Raw genomic sequence first — 18,313 nt, forward strand, 5'->3', positions numbered from 1 at the left:
CCATGTCTCATGCTTGAAGCTTACACATGACATAGAGAATGATAGACACAAACTTTTCTGTTTTTGCAGACTGACAATTTCTGTTCTTAAGGAGACTGTGTTATAATATATGTTGAATATTTTGATATCACCAGGGTATGAGTTCTTGCTTGAATAGTTCTTTTATTTAGCTTTGCATAGCTGAAAGGTATGGAGCTTTTAATAACATTGAGATTTCAAATTGTTCATTGCTAACATTTCCTCTTCTTGGCACAAACTTATCATTTATTGCCTCACTGATTTCAAAAGACAATGTTATCTTCAATCTAAAATAACTCCAGTTATTCTTAATGTCATCACAGGTAAAATGTTCCAGTCTCCAGATATCACTCTTATTGTAGAGTTCATATTTATGTTTTATAAGGAAAAACCTATTGATTGGCTCCTGGACCATATCCTCTGGGTGAAAGTGTGCAACCCTGAGAAAGATGCTGTAAGTTTGTTTTTATTATAAAGCTTCTAAAATGTTTTCATGGTGGTATATGAGTTGGTTTTGGTGAGCTGGAGGCTAGCATACTGTGTATTTTGGTTACTGCATGTCCTGAAAGAGTCCTTATTTCTACCAAGATTTTAATCTCAATAGAATTTAGAGAGTCAGTTCTCAGGGTAGGATGCAGTAGACTGAAAAGCAAAAGTCTAGTTAGTTTCTCTGTGTAACAGTCCTAAAATAAAACTCATTCATGTAACTGCCATTGAGGCTCTGCAGAGGGCCACTGCTTGGAGAGCAGTCATAGAGAATGGGGAATAAACTTTGGATTTTGGGCCTTCATTTCTCAAGTAGCACCCTTGCTGAAAGACTGAATAAACAGATTATGTGCAGGAATCTTGAACAGTATTTTATTTGCACAGCGGTCTTGGTAGATTTCTGGAATGAAAACAAGAACAGTTAGATAAATAGGGCTGGGTTCTTGTTGAGCCTTTTTGGTTCATGTAACATCATGTACTTGCAGTAAAAACTCAGCAACCTTGTGTTTGTTTTACTAATGTGATTTTTTTTTTTTTTTTAACTCCCTCCCCCCCTCATTTTAGAAACATTGTGATCGACAAAAATCTAACCTACGGATACGCTTCAGGCCTTCTCTTTTCCAGCATGTTGGCCTCCACTCCTCTCTAGCAGGGAAGATCCAGAAACTCACAGTTAGTAGCTAAAATTTTTCTTCCTTTCCATAGCAGGCTGATTAAATGAAAAACTTTGTAGCCTTTGAGAAAAGAGGCATTTTCTTGTTGTCTGGCGTCTTCAAGCATGTTGTATATTATTCCAGTTGGAATGAAATCTGATTTAAACTGGTTACTATCAAGTGTAAGAAGTGCTAATCTCATCTTATTTTTGTGGATTTTTGCTAGGGGATATTTTTTCTATTTTTTTTACTTTAATGGTGTATTCATCTTATTAAACAGTACAAGATCTGATACATCCCAAAATGCGTAATCCATTTATTTTCCATTTTATGCAAGTATTTGTTTTAAGTGTAACCACTTAGGAAATCAATATAATAAAAAAGGTTATCTGACCAGCATGATGTTTGTCTTTCTTTCAATTAGGATAAAGACTTTCTGAAACCCTTACTGCATAAAATCCACGTGAATCCACCTGCAGAAGTTTCAACATCTTTAAAAGTCTACCAGGGGCATACACTAGAAAAAACCTATGTAGGGGAAGATTTCTTCTGGGCGGTCACACCAGTTGCTGGGGATTATATTCTTTTCAAATTTGACAAGCCAGTCAATGTAGAAAGGTTAGTAATTATTTGCCTTTGGTCTCTTATCTAAAGCTGCTTGTTCATCAAGAATGCTTGAAGATTGAATTTGGCACTGCCATTGTAACATAAAGGGAAATGACATAAGGTCTTTGGAGTTAAACTGAAACTATGATTGTTAGTGTCTTTAATTCTTTTGCTACTGTACAGTGTGGTTTGCTCTCTTAATTTTTTTTTTAAATTTACTTAATCTGGAGCCTTTTTGATAAATGCAGTTCAAACCCAGTGCTTATCTGTCAGTTCATAAGAGAATTTAGAAGAAGCCAATTTTATTATGTTTGTATTTGGTTGGGCTGTTTCTAATTACAGAGCAATTGTACAGCATGGTGTGTAATACAGTATGTTGTGCCCTGCAGCCTTGATTTGTTCAGATCAGAAATCTTGTTGGAGCATATCATGAAGTCCCCAGACCTGAAAGCTGGGAACTCTGGAGGGTAATGGTTTTTAGGTGTAGATGCAGGGCTTGAAAAATGTCACTGTGCTAAGAGTCCAAGTTGACCTATTTAAAAAGAATTAAAATTTAACAAAAAGAAAAAAAGATGGGGTGGGAGCGAAGGCAGTGCCCTTGAAATACAGATTTCTGTGATTCACTAAGAGGACTAAAGGTGACTTCTTTTAGCTACTAGTCAGATTAAACAAGGATAATAGAGTTTGCGCTTTAGAGTGTAGTCATCCTTTAGTTTTATTGAAACTCATTTGCTGCTTTGATTTTTACTGTCTTGCCAACATAGTCGTCCAAGACTTACAAAACAGTTTATTTAGTGTCTGTTTAAATATTGTTATGTTAGTGGATTCCTCTTCTCTATTCTTCACATGCCTTATGTGTTCTTTTGAGGCCAGTACCTGTAGTCTGGTAGAGCAGAGTTTCTTTGGATCAGTTTGACTTGTAAAGCAGCCCTTTTTGCAGTCCTCACCTGAATCCAATTAGTCAGCTTCTGTGCCTTGGTACATAATCAAAGGCTAAGTCTTCACCTTGGCTTAGTGCAACAGGGAGGATCAATAGTTTCCTTGTTACCATGTTGTTCAAACTAGTCTGACCTATGAAACTCAAGTTTGTCTTCTGAGATGTGAAATTACTCTTTCAGTTGGTTGCTGTACATTAAAAGACTTTCTTGGTTAGCTTTCCAAGATGTGTGTGTTGAAGAATATGACTGCCATAGCTCCTTGGGTTAAAGGCAGAATATTTTTTATCCTGTGCCAATAGTTTAAAAACCATATTTTTCAACTCAGATGTTCATTAATTCATTAATTTCTTTTTGATCAAATTTTCCTTTTCAAAGTTATGAAGTAAATGTCCCATTTGTGTGTGTGTTTTGAGTTTTTTTAAGAAGAATTACATGCATCTATGTAATGAATAGGGTAACTGTAAGCATCAGATGTTGATCTTGGGTGGATTAGGATAAGCCAAATGCACAATGTCAATTTTGGGAAGCATTGCTAGCAAGTGTCCTAGGTCAGCAGTGTTATTTTAAAAATGGCATGCACAGTCTGAAGAAGATATTTTTTGATGTGCATTACCTTAGCAGTGAGGGAATTGAGGGAATGAGTAATTACTAATTATCTGTGCAAAAGGTGGGAAGATAGTGTGCATTATTATGCCCTGGAAAATAGTAGCTTAGGCCGGAGGTAGTTCCATCTACCTGCTGTGTCAAGAACAATCCCAGCAGTGGGGGGCGATACGATTTTTTTTTTTTCGTTGTTTCTATTTATTGAAGAAATGCATTTTAGTTTTATAAGAAAGGGAACATCTTGTATTCTCTTGCTTCCTCAAAGGAAGTCCACCAATTAGAACGATGCTACCTGTTCAGACTTTACATTCTTTGAGCTGTCATTGTAAGCCATTTCTAAGTTTATTATCATTTGAGCTTTTGTTGCCACAGTGTCCTCAAAAATGCAATGTTTTGCCTTTCTGAAGCCAGTGGCTGATGAGGGCTACAGATACTGTAATTTCAAATTGTTGGGGACTTAGTTTTGTTTGTTGTCTTAAGTTCAGCAGCAGCAGCAGATTTTGGTAGGTGAAGGTGAAGTGGAGCAATTATGTTTCCTGATGTTTCAAGGATGCTTGCTAGGCAGTCAAAAAAACCCTGTGACTTGTGGGTTGAAACACAGAAAAGGGAAAATGGATGGAGCATTAGGAAGACTTACCTGGTGGGGAGATATATCTGCTTGTGGGAATTCAGAGTAGAAAATATGCCTTTGAAAGCCATCTTGTCTTTGTAAAGGGATGCAACAGGTTTTTTCTTTTTTTTTGTTTTGTTTGTTTTTTGTTTAAGTAATAGAGAAGCTCTTTGAATTTACAGAAAATAGTGTCTGCCAAGTCGGTTTGAGGTGTAGCTGCTTAATAACTCCCATAATAAATTCCTGATAAACAAGTTTTTTAATGGAAATAGTGACCACAACTCTGGCTCAATGAATGGCAAGTCTGTTACACTGTGACAGAGCACTAACTTGTTCCTATAGTTTATTTTTCCATGTCAGACATTTTGCTAAGTGAATTTAAATTTTCTGCTGAGTATAGCAGTCAGTAATTAGCTTTCATTAAGTCTTTAAGTATTTCATTTTTGAGACCTGAGAATATTGTCAGGGGTAACACTGGCAAGGATGTCTTACTAGTTCAAAGTGAGAACTGAGCTCGGTTTGCTGAGCAGAAAGTAACATTTGTGGCTATTTTGTGCAAGACCTGGTTGGCAGATCCCTGCTGAATGTTGAACAGTCAAATAGTTGGTGCTTGTTCTAAACCACACTTGGAGAACAGCAATGTGTAAACTGAAATTGTCTAATGCTCATTTTAGTAACAGCTCTTGTGCTGAACCTTTTTAGTTGTTTTCTTTTTCTAAGCAAATGATTTCTAGCCACAACGCTGAGGTCCCTTAATGTTAAGCTAGGACCTCATTTTTATTTTTGCAGTGAGATACATAGCTCTCTTTCAGTAGCATATCCTTAGGAATGAAAGTAGATCCGCTGACTTTCCTGCTTCCCTTTTAAAACCAAATCGTGCAGCAATATTGAAGGTGTGGTTTGGTTTTAGTTTGTTGGTTTTTTGTTGGTTTGTTGGGTTTTTTTAATGAATGGATGGACTCTTTTTTAAATGCTGAAAACAGCTGACATTTTAAAGATAAGAAATAAAGAATTTCTGTTCCTTTAGGATGTTATGTTATTATTGAAATCTGCTTTGCTATTTTGGTATGTACACTGTTGTTCTAAGCACACATTTAGTTATTAAAACTGACAGTTATATTTAAACGTTTCTTTATGAAGCATGCATTATTACTACTTCAATGGCAGTACTGCATATAGATTCATTTTCTTCACTATGAATAACAGATTCAAGATAATTCTTTTCTTTACTAGTTACTCTTTTTCTTCAGAGATGTCAGTGAGGAATGTTGTTTCCGAACAGCTCATTGTTAAGAGCTTGTTTCTGTATGTAGGAAGCTCTGAAATACTGGTGGATGAGTAGTGAGTCTTGAACAGAAGTAATAAACTTTGAACGTGACCATGGTTTAAAAAAAAACAAAACACCAAAACAAAAACACATCCCAGAAGGATGTTGCATTGCAGCGCTTAAGTGATGCTGGTGTCCATCATCATCACAACCACCTCTTTTTTGACTGTCTTAAGTTTCAGACTCCTCCCTGTAGATGTGATTGACAAAAATTAGATACTGTTTTCAAAGAACATGTGCACTAATGACATTGAGGAATCCCTTGGAAGCACATAACCTATGGCTGTTTTAATTAGATTGTGTTTACACTTGTGAGCTTTTCTGCAATAGGAATTTAGAATGGATATTTATAAAAAGGGCTTCAGGTTTGTTTCTGTGTATATTGCTTTCAAATGCTGACCTTTACTAAAAAAAACCCAAAAAACCCCCAAGGATATATTTTACACTGTGGAAAGGAAAAAAACCCACCAAAACACAAACCCCACCTGAACCTCAACAGTGTGTGTGTGTGTGTGTATATATATATATTTAATTTGCTTTATTTTTTTAAAATATGAGGCTCACCCTTTCTTGTATGTAACTGCCTGGTAGTGTTACTTTGAATATTTTCAAAAGGATTAGCAGAGGGTTTTTTTTGGGGGGGATATTTGATTTTTTGGGGGGGTTTGTGGGTTTTTTTTTTTTCCTTCCCTCCCTAGCCCTGCTTTTAACTCTTTAGTTGCCCCATAGTTGGGTTCTTCTTTTAGCAAGTTATTGCGGAGTGATCCTAATGTGACATTGATTATTAATGAAGTGATTTTATGAGCTAGGAACTTGCTGACTGGAATTTTAGCTTTAAACTGAAGTCTTAATACTTTGACAAACCAACTTGTAGATTACATTTACTGCTTTGCGTTCTGATATTGGCATAGATACTGGATGTGCAGTATTTGAGACTAACCATCTAGCTTTCCGTATTGTTGACCCTGGAATCCCAGGGAACATGTGATGTTAACCTCGCATATATTTCCCATGGCATCTTCTTACAACATAGAATTCCCACTCATGCAAGGAATAAGTATTTGACTGTTTAGGCTAGAAAATAAATGTGTTGTTGGGCTCCTGGTAACTAAACATACACATTACTTTGTTTTGAAATTATCGTGACAGTGTTGAAAAATACCTGCCTAACAAGTGACTTACCTGTTATTACTGCCACTTCATTCTAAAGGAAAATAAACACAGCTTTTAAAACAGGTTCTCTAGCAGTGAAAGCTTAAATGGAATTTAATTTTCTTCTGAGTACAAGAAATTTACCAAAAAAAAAAAAATTATAGCAGTTGGTTACGTATGTGTCTGGAATGTGGTTAATTTTCCATCCTATGGGATGCAAGTCCTTCTGTGGGTAGAGAGATGTAAGGTCAAATGTGTTACAAAGGAAGAAAAGACTTTTAAACAGCTTTCCATAACTAGCAGTGAAGTGGAACTTTCCCATCATTTGGTTTTGCAGTAACAACCACTAAAAACCTAGGGAATTGCAAAATTGTTTGGGGTTTAGATCAGTACAGCAGTAACTTGACATACATAAGTTGTTTGTTCGTAATGGTTGTTCAGTGTAGAAACTCTCCTTCAGCACAATGCAATACATTCAGCCTTTCTTGGGCAATTTGAGCTGAAGAACCATATACGTACACACACACAGAGAGTGTATGGTTGGAAATAATCTTTGTTCTGATTCTAAAGATATAATATAGGTTATTAAAGTTTAAGAGCATCTTTATTTTATTGAGCTTTAATGGTAGTGTTAGTTTTTAGGAAGTTCTTGAAAGTCTTTTTATTATTTTAAATGTTTTGGTGTTTGTCAATATATTTCAGGTGGGATGATATTTTTAGTGTGTATAAAAAAGAGAATTTGAGGACTTTGGTTTCTGTGTTTACAGAAGCTTCTGTGCTAATGAGTAGAACATCCTCAAATGGATGCACTGACAAAGGGGTTTGGCAGGCAGGCTCCCAGCTGCTGATGCTGCTTGCTCCAGGCATGGAACTCTGCCCATAACAGTGAGGCAAGAACTTCATATGAAAAGGGGAAAAAAACCCCAAAGTATGAATCAGAGACAGAAGAAAAGAGCTGCTTGAGCCAAGGACATGCTGCTTCTCCTTAATGGCACTAATATTCAAGATATATGTGTTTGGCAGTGTTCCTGGGTTTACAGTTCTTAGTCAGAAATCTTAGGGGTTTAATGCTGTTGCCTAAATGTTAGATGTCTAATGCCACTTGAAGTACCCTAAAATACTTCACCTGATTTCTAGAAGGGCTTGAGTCTCTGAGATGCTGTAATTGCACCTTGCCAGCCTGTGACGAGGTCTCATACCCAAGTGCAGTCTCAAATGGTGGCAAATGCCCTATATTTAAGAAAACTGAATGAAGTTATTATTTGTGCTTCTGCAGAATTAAGCTGGGGGTGGGGGAGGGGAAATATGTTTGTGTGCACACACACACATATATTAAAAAAAAACCCAACCAAACAAAAAACAAAACAAACTCCAAGACCTTTCTAAATTTCAGTGGATTAGCTGAAATAACCTTGCAAAAGAACATAAGGGCCTTTTAACTAATATTGATGCAGTGGGAAAATTAGTAAATTCATTAAAGAGATGAGCAGACATTTCAGGACAGAGAATAGCTCCTCTCTTAAAAACAACCAGCTGACCAACCAACTGACCAACCAACAACAAAAAGCCCAAACAAACAAAAAAAACCCCAACCATAAAACACCAAAACCCCCAAACCAACTCCAGAACAAAAAAAATAAAGATAGTTAAAATTAATTTAATGCTAAATTCTTTTCCATTATGGTTAATGTATGTATACTCCAGAGATCACAGTGGAGGTTTAGAAAGCGATCTCATAGTCCTTACTGGGAAACAGAAGAGAAGAGTAGACCTGGGAATGAGATTTTCTTGCCCAGCTGAACGCCTTCTACACATATTGTGCAGTTGAAGAAAGTTAGGAAGTGGAATGGTAACCCTATCAAAAGGTTTAGATTGACTTTTAAAGTGGTGTGAGAAAATTAATTTCTTAGGTGTGTGTTGAGTAAAAAAGACTCCGAACACTCCCCTGGATCCCCCAGTCACCTCTTCAGTCAGGCTGCTTTGTGGTCCTTTGACAAACATGAGAAAGTTCTCTCCTCTTGGTGTGCTGGTTTAACACTTCTGTAAAAATGGGGAATTCATCACCTGCAGCTCTCAAACATGCAGCCCAGTTTACCTACTATGGACAGTTAGACTGGCTGGTTTTGGCAGAGGAAATCAAATCTTACGAGGCATTTTGTATAGAAGTTAATGGGGTGTTTTTGGTGTGGGTGTTTTGTTGTTTTTCAGTTGTTTTTTTTTTCCAAATCAGGAACAAGATGGAAAAGCTACTATTAGATTGCTTACCTATTGTGAGTACTTGGTGGCTATATATTTAGACTTGATAAATTTAGCTTTTTTTTTTTTTAAAAAAGTATAAACAGTTTTTGCAAAGAGTGCATAAAAGGCATAAAGGATAGGAGAAGAAATTGAGCTTGAGAGAGGGAAAAAAAATTATTCCTCCTCTTTTGTATTTTGCACGAGGAAATAATTAGTGGTTAATACAGTTTCCAGTGACAGGAAAATAACATTTCCTAATGAGGATTCTGGGAAAACGACAGAGAGCAGGTAGAGTAGATTTCTTTTACTACATTTCCATCCAGTGATCAAAAGTGCTAGATAGAATTGGTGAATAATGACTCTTGCAGTGGATGACACCACCTGTAGAAAACCAAAAATTTGCCGACTGAATGTGGCTTTTATAGAAATACATGTTGTGCAAAATTAAGAACTGTTACGCTGCATGTTGCTATGGATAAATTGCTTAAACATGGAAGGAAATACTTCTCTCTGCCTTCCTACCTCTTTTTCTCTTCTGAAAATGGATATACTAATACATATCAGATTGCTAAAAAGATGTGTAAGGAGGATACGTAGAGAAAAAGATTTGATTCCTGATGCTTACAGAGCAAAAAAGTCTGCTTTCATAAATAGATTCTTAGAATATTTGTTTATCATCAAGTGAGGTAAGTCCTTTGTTTCCTTCAAAACAAAACGTAAATCTATTGACAGTGGGTGTGAATTGTGCTTTTTAAATTTTTTTTTGTGTATTATTTCTTTTTTCTAAAGCTGCCATAATTTACTGATAAAGTTATTGTGTGGTGTGTTCTAATTTTTAATTGCTCAACAAAATAGAATATCATGGAATCACAGTTTATGTATATTAAAAAAAATCATTGGCACTTCTGTTTATTTAAATAAAATATAAAAGATGGTAAGACAGATTTTTTTTAATGCCTAAAAGAAAAAAAATTAGGTAATAGGTAGAGTACCATTTTCCTGGGCTTAAATCTGCTTTGATGTGAGGGAAAAAAGAGAGACCTTCCCTTCATAAGAAAAAAAGGAGGGTGAAGAGTTGTTTGTATTTGGTGTGTGTTTGTTTGTTTTAAAGTACAGGTGATGAAAAAGCCATCTTCAAAGAAGAATATTAAAGCTAACAGTGCAGATTAGTAATTTTTATATTAATTTATCTGCATCTTTTGGGGGATGTTGCAAAAGGTGAGAATCTTTCCAGGTGCTCACTACTGGTGGAGTTCTGAATCTCAGTGTAGGCTTTTAAAGTACTGTAACAGTTAACTGCATTGACAAACTAATGCTGTCTTTTGTCAGTGTGTTAATGATAATCATGCTTCTGCCCTCCCCTCCCTCCCTCCCTTTGTGTGTTAGGATGTGTATGAATATTTGTTTCAGCTTATTGGGGTTCCCTGGGGTGTCTGTGTCCCCCCCCCCCCCCCCCCCCCCCCCCCCACTTGGCTTGAGTTTATAGGTGTATGTAGCTCCATGGCAAGAAGACAAACACTCCACTTTGGTAAATACACAAGTCACTGAATATGAAAACTGAAATTTTCTTTGCAGCTTTGACTTTGTTCCGTTTTGGTTTTGGGGCTTTTTTAAAACCTTCAGTGCTCTTGAAATTTTGTGTAGTTTTTTATGCCACATGAGGTTCTAGCGCCTAGCATCCTCTGTTACTCTCATACTACATTGACATCATGAGGAGAATGTGTAAGTTCATACATTTAGTAACTTCTGGCAGCGAGGAGGTTGTCTCTGTTCTTGAATACCTACAGTAGCTAGTTTATTATCTTTGACTCTTTAAAAAGACACTTCCAGAGGAAAAGGTTCTGTAAAATGCAGATACATTCGTATTTCATTTACCAGTCATGTTAGTTACTTCTCTCTGATAACTTCCATCAAGAATGTCCAAACGTGTTCAAGTTTGTGTTTTGTAATAAAAAAAGCTGTGAGGTAATATTCCATAAGGTAATAGTAGTATGTTTTTCTTAACTTTAGGTGAATTTGTGTTTGTTTGGCATTACTGTATTTAGAGGTCTATGGCTTTCAGAATTTTAATTTGAAAGAATAGTTCAGAAGGTGTTAGTTTAAGCAGCAGGCAGACAAGAATATCTTAGTGATTCCATCCTAAGAAAAATGTCAATTTACTAGAAAGAAAAAAGAATGGTTTTATTGTTTAAATGGACTGGCGTGTAAATCCCAACACAGATGTCAGAATAATATAGCAGATGAAAGCACAGATATTTCCGACTCTTTCAGTATCTGTATCAAGAAATACCTGTCGTCCTTGAAAGCCTCTGATGTATCAGTGTGTCAGGAAAACAAGTTTTACAGAAGAATAGCTAATGACACTTTAGGAGCTCTAGAGTATGTGTTTGTAAATAAAACTGTATGTCAAATTAGATTTTCTAATTTGTGAATTTTATTTCTAAGCAAAACATTCATCAGATGTGAATCGACTGTGTGTATGTATGCATACTTCTGTTTTTAATCTGTGTAACTTTTTATGTCTAAGTAGGTGTTATCTGTCAAGTGCTCAGGCAAGGCTCAGATATAAAAATAACCCTTCCTTTCTAAATGTAATGTGAAATAAGATGTGACATATGCATGTGTTAATATGTATGTGCATATGAGTAGACATACAGTTACAGAAAACATACTAAAAATGTGGGTTTGATTATACAGAAATCTGGAAATCAGATTTTATTAATTACTTCCATAAATTGTTTTGGCATTCTGCCAACTTTTGAGTGCATTGCCCTAATGGAGTGATGACTGTTGCGGGGAGGAAACTGCACTTCAGTTTCAAAAGTTGATAGCACAGGAGGAGAAATGGTTGGCTATGGTTATATGGCTGCAAGGTTGTTTTTTTAAAAAAAAAATAAACCCCAAATAAATAAATAGCAAAAGACTACCACCTCCAAAAAACCCACAACCCAACCCACAAATAAACAAAGAATAACCCATACTACCACTTCTTCCCTACCCACCTCCCCCAAAAAATCCCCACCCAAGCATCCCAAACCCATTATCACTCATTGAGATCACAGATCACAAGGAGTTTCTTTGTGGCTTTTTAGGTGTGTCTTCTCAGAAATCAGATTTGTGAACCAGAAAACACTAAAGAAAAGCATCATGTCTGTGGTTTGATTGGAGCATTTGATGGCAGCACCTTAGAGGTGGATGTCTGATCACTTGCATTTTAAAATAAGGCACCTTAGAAATTTCAGTGTTTTCAAGAGGAAATTGCAGTAGCAGTTAGAATATGCAACAGACTGAAGGATAGCAAGTTAGATCTGCTAGGTCAGAAGACATCGGGATATACCTTTGGTCTTCTGACCAGCTTTGCCAAGTCTTTTGTTTTGCTTATTATTGAAATGTACAATAAAGGCATCTTCCTAGAAAGTATAATTAAGTCTTTGGGGGGTCTTGGATGTCACTAATGTTATAGAAAAAGTCACAAGACTTTTCTTGGAAGAACTGTGGATGTTTTACGTAGTTTGGATACTTTAGAATTGACTAACCTTTACGTTAAACTGCAGTGGGGAAATAGTGTTTCTTGAAGCACAGACAGTGTTGAAGCTTACTGAATCCAGTTTTGTTTTGCAGTTCAATCCATGTTCTGCTGAAACCAGTGCAATGGAAGTCAATGTGGCTTTTTTACATCACACTCTGTGTGGTTTTATTCCTTTTCTGAGCCTTGATAAAAGAAATGGCGTGTGTGTGTGTATTTTTTAAAATTATCTCATTTTGGGATCATTGACATTTCTAAGTCAGGGTCAGAGAGCTCTGTTTTCTTCTACTTGTCTTGTAGCTATGGAGTATGGGTAAATGAAAATGTTTACCTGGCTTCAGACATATTAGTTAAAGACAAACTGGAATTTACATCTCCAATTATGTCTTAATAAATTGCAAATTGAGCTAATGTTTGTAATTTTAATCAAGTGATAATTTCTGAACTAATTTTGTCCCTGGCTGGTGATATATTTAATGTTGAAGATGGTGCTTACTGTTAATTTCTCTAAGTTCCAATTGAAGAAAGGTTTGAAATGTGTTGATAGATTTTTACATATTCATTTAAATGTATTAAAAATAAAATAGGCTTGTTAAAAGTGGCATCTGAGTAGGTGTAATATCTAGGTAGTTTTTGACAGCAATCTGAATAAACCGTAGTCCACTAGAAAAAATGGTAATGAACAATTTTTCAAGCATTGATACCACCTAGTGGTAAAAAAATATTGTTACTTATTTACATAATATGTATTCAAAAGAATATGAAGTCTGTCTATATATAAAGGGGAATTAAACTGTCTTTTGTAACATCTACACATGTGTGATACTGCAAAAGATGTTTGAGAGTGGGCAGCTAGAATTGCATTTCACTGCTTGGTATGTATAGGGATGGTTTTGATACAATTCTAGACATAATTACTCAGTCCTCTTTGAAAAAAAAAAAAAGAGACATTTAATTAAATGCACAACTGAATGAGAGTAATGGGGACTTTGTACAGGTATAAACAAGAAGTCCTTTTCTGTGTGTGTATGCACATCAAAAACATGCTTTTGTTTAAAACCAAAAAAATTTGTCTTTGGAGTAGAAGTTTGAATTCAGATAACATTAAGGGTGTGGATATGGGTTGGGAATTCCTGGCACAGTCATTAATGAGACTGCAATGAACCAGGGTGGAGAACTGGTCTTGGGGAAAACTGGCCTGGCAAAATATTGACTTGGATAGATTCCCAGAGCTTGTTCAGAATGGATGTGCAGAGTTCATCCTGTGGGCACAAGGAGGAGGTGACATGGTGGGCAACAATGGGGAGAGGCTGAAGGAAGGCAGGGCTACTGCTTCTGGAGGTGATACCAGTGCATGCCAGGCAATAATGACTACAGTGTTGTTGGGTCACTTTGTATAATGCGATCTGTCAAGATCAGATTATGGAAACTACCTAAGTAAAATCCTGCCCAACTACACTTTCAAAAATGAACAATTTTAGCCCTTTCCATTATGGTAGTATGTGAAACCCTCTGTCATTTCTTATTGCCAGCTGATGTAGGTCCAGTATAAAAGTTACCTTTATTATTGTAACATCTGTAATGTCATTATTAATATGTAAAATAGTAATTTAGCTAATTCTGATTGAGATATGCAGTGTATTTTATTTCTCCCTTTTCATTTATAGGTACTTGTTTCACAGTGGCAATCCAGAGCATCCAGGAGACATACTTCTAAATACAACTGTGGAAGTTTTGCCTTTTCAGGTATGAATTTATTGTGTCTTTGCTATTACAGGATGGAAGCAAACCCTCCTAATTTTATTGACTTTTTTAACAGGGTGAGGTAGACATGCATGCTTCTTTTTTTAAGCATAGAATCTTGATGCTCTGATGCTTTCATACTTTTTAAATTGGATCTAGTCACAGAGAACTACTGTAACTATTCAGATGTTTACTCAGAGTGCAGTCTGCTGCAAGTGCTGTTGGTAATTTGGAAGTGAACAAGCTCATTTTCTTCCCATTCACTGCTACTATTTAAAACAAAAAAAAAAATCATAGAAACATAAAACAGTTTGGGTTGGAAGGGACCTTAAAGATCATCTAGTTCCAACCACTGTGCCATGGGCAGGGGCACCTTCCACTAGACCAGGTTGCCCAGAGCCCCATCCAGCCTGGCCTTGAACACTTCCAGGGATGGGGCATCACAGCTCCTCTGGGCAGCCTGTTCCAGTGCCTCACCACCCTCAGAGTGAAGAATTTCTTTCTTATATCATCTAATCTAAATCTTCCCTCTTTCAGTTTAAAGCCATTCCCCCTCGTCCTAGCACTACATGCCCTTGTAGAAAGGCTTTCTCTCCAGCTTTCCTGTAGGCCTCCTTTAGGTACTAGAAGGCTGCTATAAGGTCTCCCCGAAGCCTTCTCTTCTCGAGGCTGAATAACCCCAACTCTCTCAGCCTGTCTTCTTCATAGGAGAGGTGCTTCAGCCCTCTGATCATCTTCATGGCTCTCCTCTGGACCCACTCCAACAGGTCCGTGTCCTTCTTATGCTGGGGACTCCACAGCTGAATGCAGTACTGCAGGTGGGGTCTCACGAGAGCAGAGGGCGAGAATCGCCTCCTTCAGCTTGCTGGCTGTTTCTTTTGACGCAGCTCAGGGTGCGGTTGGCTTGCTGGGCTGCAGACGTACATTGCTGGGCCATGTTGAGCTTCTCGTCAACACACCCCCTGAAGTCCTTCTTCTCAGGGCTGGCCTCAATCCACTCTCTGCCCAGCCTGTGTTTGTGCTTGGGATTGCCCTGACCCACGTGCAGGACCTTGCACTTGGCCTTGTTGAGCTTCATGAGGTTTGCATGGGCCCACTTCTCAGGCCTGTCAAGGTCCCTCTGGATGGCATCCCTTCCCTCCAGTGTGTTGACGGCACCACGCTGCTTGATGTCATCAGCAAACTTGATGAGGGTGCACTCAATGTGTCCCATGTCGCCAACAAAGACGTTAAACAGTGCCAGTCCCAATAACGACTCCTGAGGAATGCCACTTGTCACTGGTCTCCACTTGGACATTGAGCCGTTGTCTGCAACTCTTTGAGTGTGACCATCCAGCCAATTCCTTATCCAGTGAGTGGCCCATCTGTCGAATCCATGCCTCTCCAGTTTAGAGACAAGGATGCCATGCAGGACAGAGTCAAAAGCTTTGCCACGAGTCCAGGTAGATGATATCATTTGCTCTTCCCTGGTCCATCAGTGCTGTAATCCCATCATAGAAGGATACCAAGTTTGTCAGACACGACTTGCCCTTAGTGAAGCCATACTGGCTGTCACCTGTCACCTCCTTATTTTCCATGTGCCTTAGCATAGTTTCCAGGAGGATCTGCTCCATGATCTTGCCAGGCACTAAGGTGAGACTGACTGGCCTGTTGCCTGGGTCTTCCTTATTTCCCTTTTTAAAAAGGGGGTTATGCTTCCCCTTTCCCAGTCAGTGGGAGCTTCACTGGACTGCCACAGCTTCTCAAATATGGTGGATAGTGGCTTAGCCACTTCATCCACCAGTTCCCTCCGGACCCGTGGATGCATCTCATCAGGTCCTATAGACTTTTTCAGGTTCCTTGGATGGTTTCAAACCTGATTTTCTCCTACAGTGGGCAGTTCTTCATTCTCCCAGTTCCTGCTTTTTGCCTTCTGTGATTTTGGGCAGTGTAGCTGGGGCACTTTCTGGGAAAGACTGAGGCAGTGAAAGTCATTGAGTACTTCGGTCTTCTCCATGTCCTGGGTAACCAAGTCTCCTATTTCCTTCCAGAGAGGGCCCGCATTTTCCCTAGTCTAATGTCCCTCAAACTGGAACATCCCTTAAGGAAGTAATGCTGCTGAGCTTCCATTGCTATTGACACAGTTTGTGGATAGGTAAACAGGAAATTCTCTATCTGGCCCATCCCTAAGCTGTTGGTGTCAGCAGGAAGTGTCACTAATATGAGAACAGCAGCTGCAGAAGGGGTAGGTACTCTCCTGAGGGAAGCATTTCTCCACCGTGGACTTCAGTAGAGCTGGAAGCCTGTTCAGGTACTTCGACCCTGATCCTTCCTAAGCAGAACTCAGAAAAAACAAAAACAACCCTTAAAATGCCCAGACTGGATTTGTCTGGGACTCAAGCAACACCTTCAGAAAAACCCAACCAACCAAAAACCAAAATGCCAAAACCAAACAACCCCCCCCCAAACCAAAATGAAAAAATCAAAGAAAAACCCCAAAACATCAAAAAACCCACTGCAAAACCCCAAAAGTCCTGTTTTTTCAGCAGCTTCTCTTAACAGTAGAAATTAAAAGAAAAAAAACCCCAACAAAAAACCTGATATATTTAATCTCCTGTTTTGTCAAGCATTTTTGGAAGATTCTTAGGAAATTCTTACATTGGGTCTTTTAGTATTGGATCGTGTGATTCTGGGTGTAATTTTCCAGCTGTTTTTGAAGCTCTGGTCTCTTCATCTCACCCAAATTCTTACAGCAAAAAGTAGCTCTTTTGTTTGTCCTTAGAGAAATCTCTGATTCAACTATAGGAAAAGAAGGCAAGATCCTGACTTAGCTTTTCTTCCAGTGTGTATGCCAGTATCTGCTCTGTATTCTGTTCACGTGGCAGTTACTATGCAAGTTACATAGGGCACTTAAGGTACTCTTTTTTTCTACTTTGAAGCCAAACATTGTTCAGTTCTGGAACACTGCTGCTTTTTTTTTTTTTTTTTATACTGGCTTGTCTAAGGCTATAAATAACTACTCCAGTTATTTATGTGAACTCTAGTTCATAATTATTTAGGAAAGATGGATGCTGAATATATAATGACTGCACACACATTTGTCTTTCTCTGGCAAAGTCATATGTCAAAATAAATGATCTCATTTATGCTTTGTTGTTCTAGAATGAAGAACTGGTATTAAGCAAAGAAACCAAAGACAAACGCTTAGAGGATGGTTACTTCAGGATAGGTATGTCACAGTGGAAAGAAATGGGTATTGTTACTACTGCAACAGTTAAGACATTTTCATTAAAATCAAAACAAACTTAAATCTGAGTTTTGATCATTCATTTTTGGGTATATGACCTTGCAGGCTTCACTTAATATTGTTCCCAGTATTTCTTTTCTGAGTCTGATGTACTAAACAAAGATCTAGTGTGACTCTTAGTTGTAGTGCAGCTATATCCAACGTCTCTGCCAGGATCGATCACCTAGATTATTGTAGAGGCATTTCCAGGTTGTATAAGATCACCTCTTCTGTCCTGTGACTGAGCAAGTGCCTCTGTGTGAGCTGTGTGCTTGGCCTGCATTTGAACCCATGCTACAGACAATCAGCTGTCCTGTCACGGGATGAGATTGGCATTTCCATAGCCAAGCAGCAGTTGGGGAAGGTTCCAAGGATACCTGTTGTCAAGGAAGAGAAATTTACTTGTGGGTTGTATTTAGTTGCTGGATTTAGGTTGGGCATCCCTGTTACAGTGAAAGCAAGTTTTTTTCATCTTAATGAACTGCAGTTGCTGTGTGTATGTTTTAAGTGTAAAGTCTCACTGGGCTTTTAAATTGAATTCTTACTCATCCTAATATAATTGAAGATCCTTTAAATAGGAATGTATTAAGCAGGAATGATATCCCTTGTCCTTAATCCTCCCTGAAAACACACAAGCCATGTTTTGTTCAATGATATTAAATGAAAATCTGTGCCAAAATCTTCCCAGAGTTTGAGGTGCTTATACCCTTAGACAGTTCCAAAGTTTTTGTTCTGAAGTGTAATCCTGTTCAGATTGGTGTGCTCTGATGACACGCACTGTCTGGTTTGCTGCTGCAAAGCTGAGTCTGACACCAAAAATCGCTGGCTGTCTTTTGTTTAGGGAATGATAGCAGTCAGCCCTACAGCCGCCAGCAATAGGTTTCACCTGTGAATTGTGGTACTATAGAGACGTTTTTCTGGACACAGATTTTGTACTGTACTTTGTTGCACAGGAGTTAATTGAGGTTATACTTTTGCTTCTTTTGCAGGGAAATTTGAAAATGGTGTAGCTGAAGGAACAGTTGACCCTAGCCTAAATCCTATTTCATCATTTCGGCTTTCAGTGATACAAAATTCAGCAGTCTGGGCAATTCTGAATGAGGTGAGACGTGGTGTAACCTTTTAAACATAAAACTGGCAAATGTGAG

The 18,313-nt window shown here is 37.9% G+C and overlaps 1 protein-coding gene across 2 annotated transcripts in view; it reads left to right on the forward strand.

Moving 5' to 3' along the window:
• Positions 1–18,313, forward strand: part of MGAT4A (alpha-1,3-mannosyl-glycoprotein 4-beta-N-acetylglucosaminyltransferase A) — an 83,514-nt gene that overhangs the window by 61,371 nt on the left and 3,830 nt on the right. For both annotated transcript variants that reach the window (XM_040584766.1, XM_040584767.1), the window contains exons 10-15: positions 342–472; positions 1,069–1,176; positions 1,582–1,775; positions 13,825–13,903; positions 17,042–17,108; positions 18,155–18,267. In XM_040584766.1, the coding sequence (XP_040440700.1) occupies positions 342–472; positions 1,069–1,176; positions 1,582–1,775; positions 13,825–13,903; positions 17,042–17,108; positions 18,155–18,267 (692 nt within the window). The remainder of the gene's footprint in view (positions 1–341; positions 473–1,068; positions 1,177–1,581; positions 1,776–13,824; positions 13,904–17,041; positions 17,109–18,154; positions 18,268–18,313) is intronic.

Source organism: Falco naumanni, chromosome 2 (assembly GCF_017639655.2).
Source record: "Falco naumanni isolate bFalNau1 chromosome 2, bFalNau1.pat, whole genome shotgun sequence".
In the NCBI taxonomy this organism is placed as follows: domain Eukaryota; kingdom Metazoa; phylum Chordata; class Aves; order Falconiformes; family Falconidae; genus Falco; species Falco naumanni.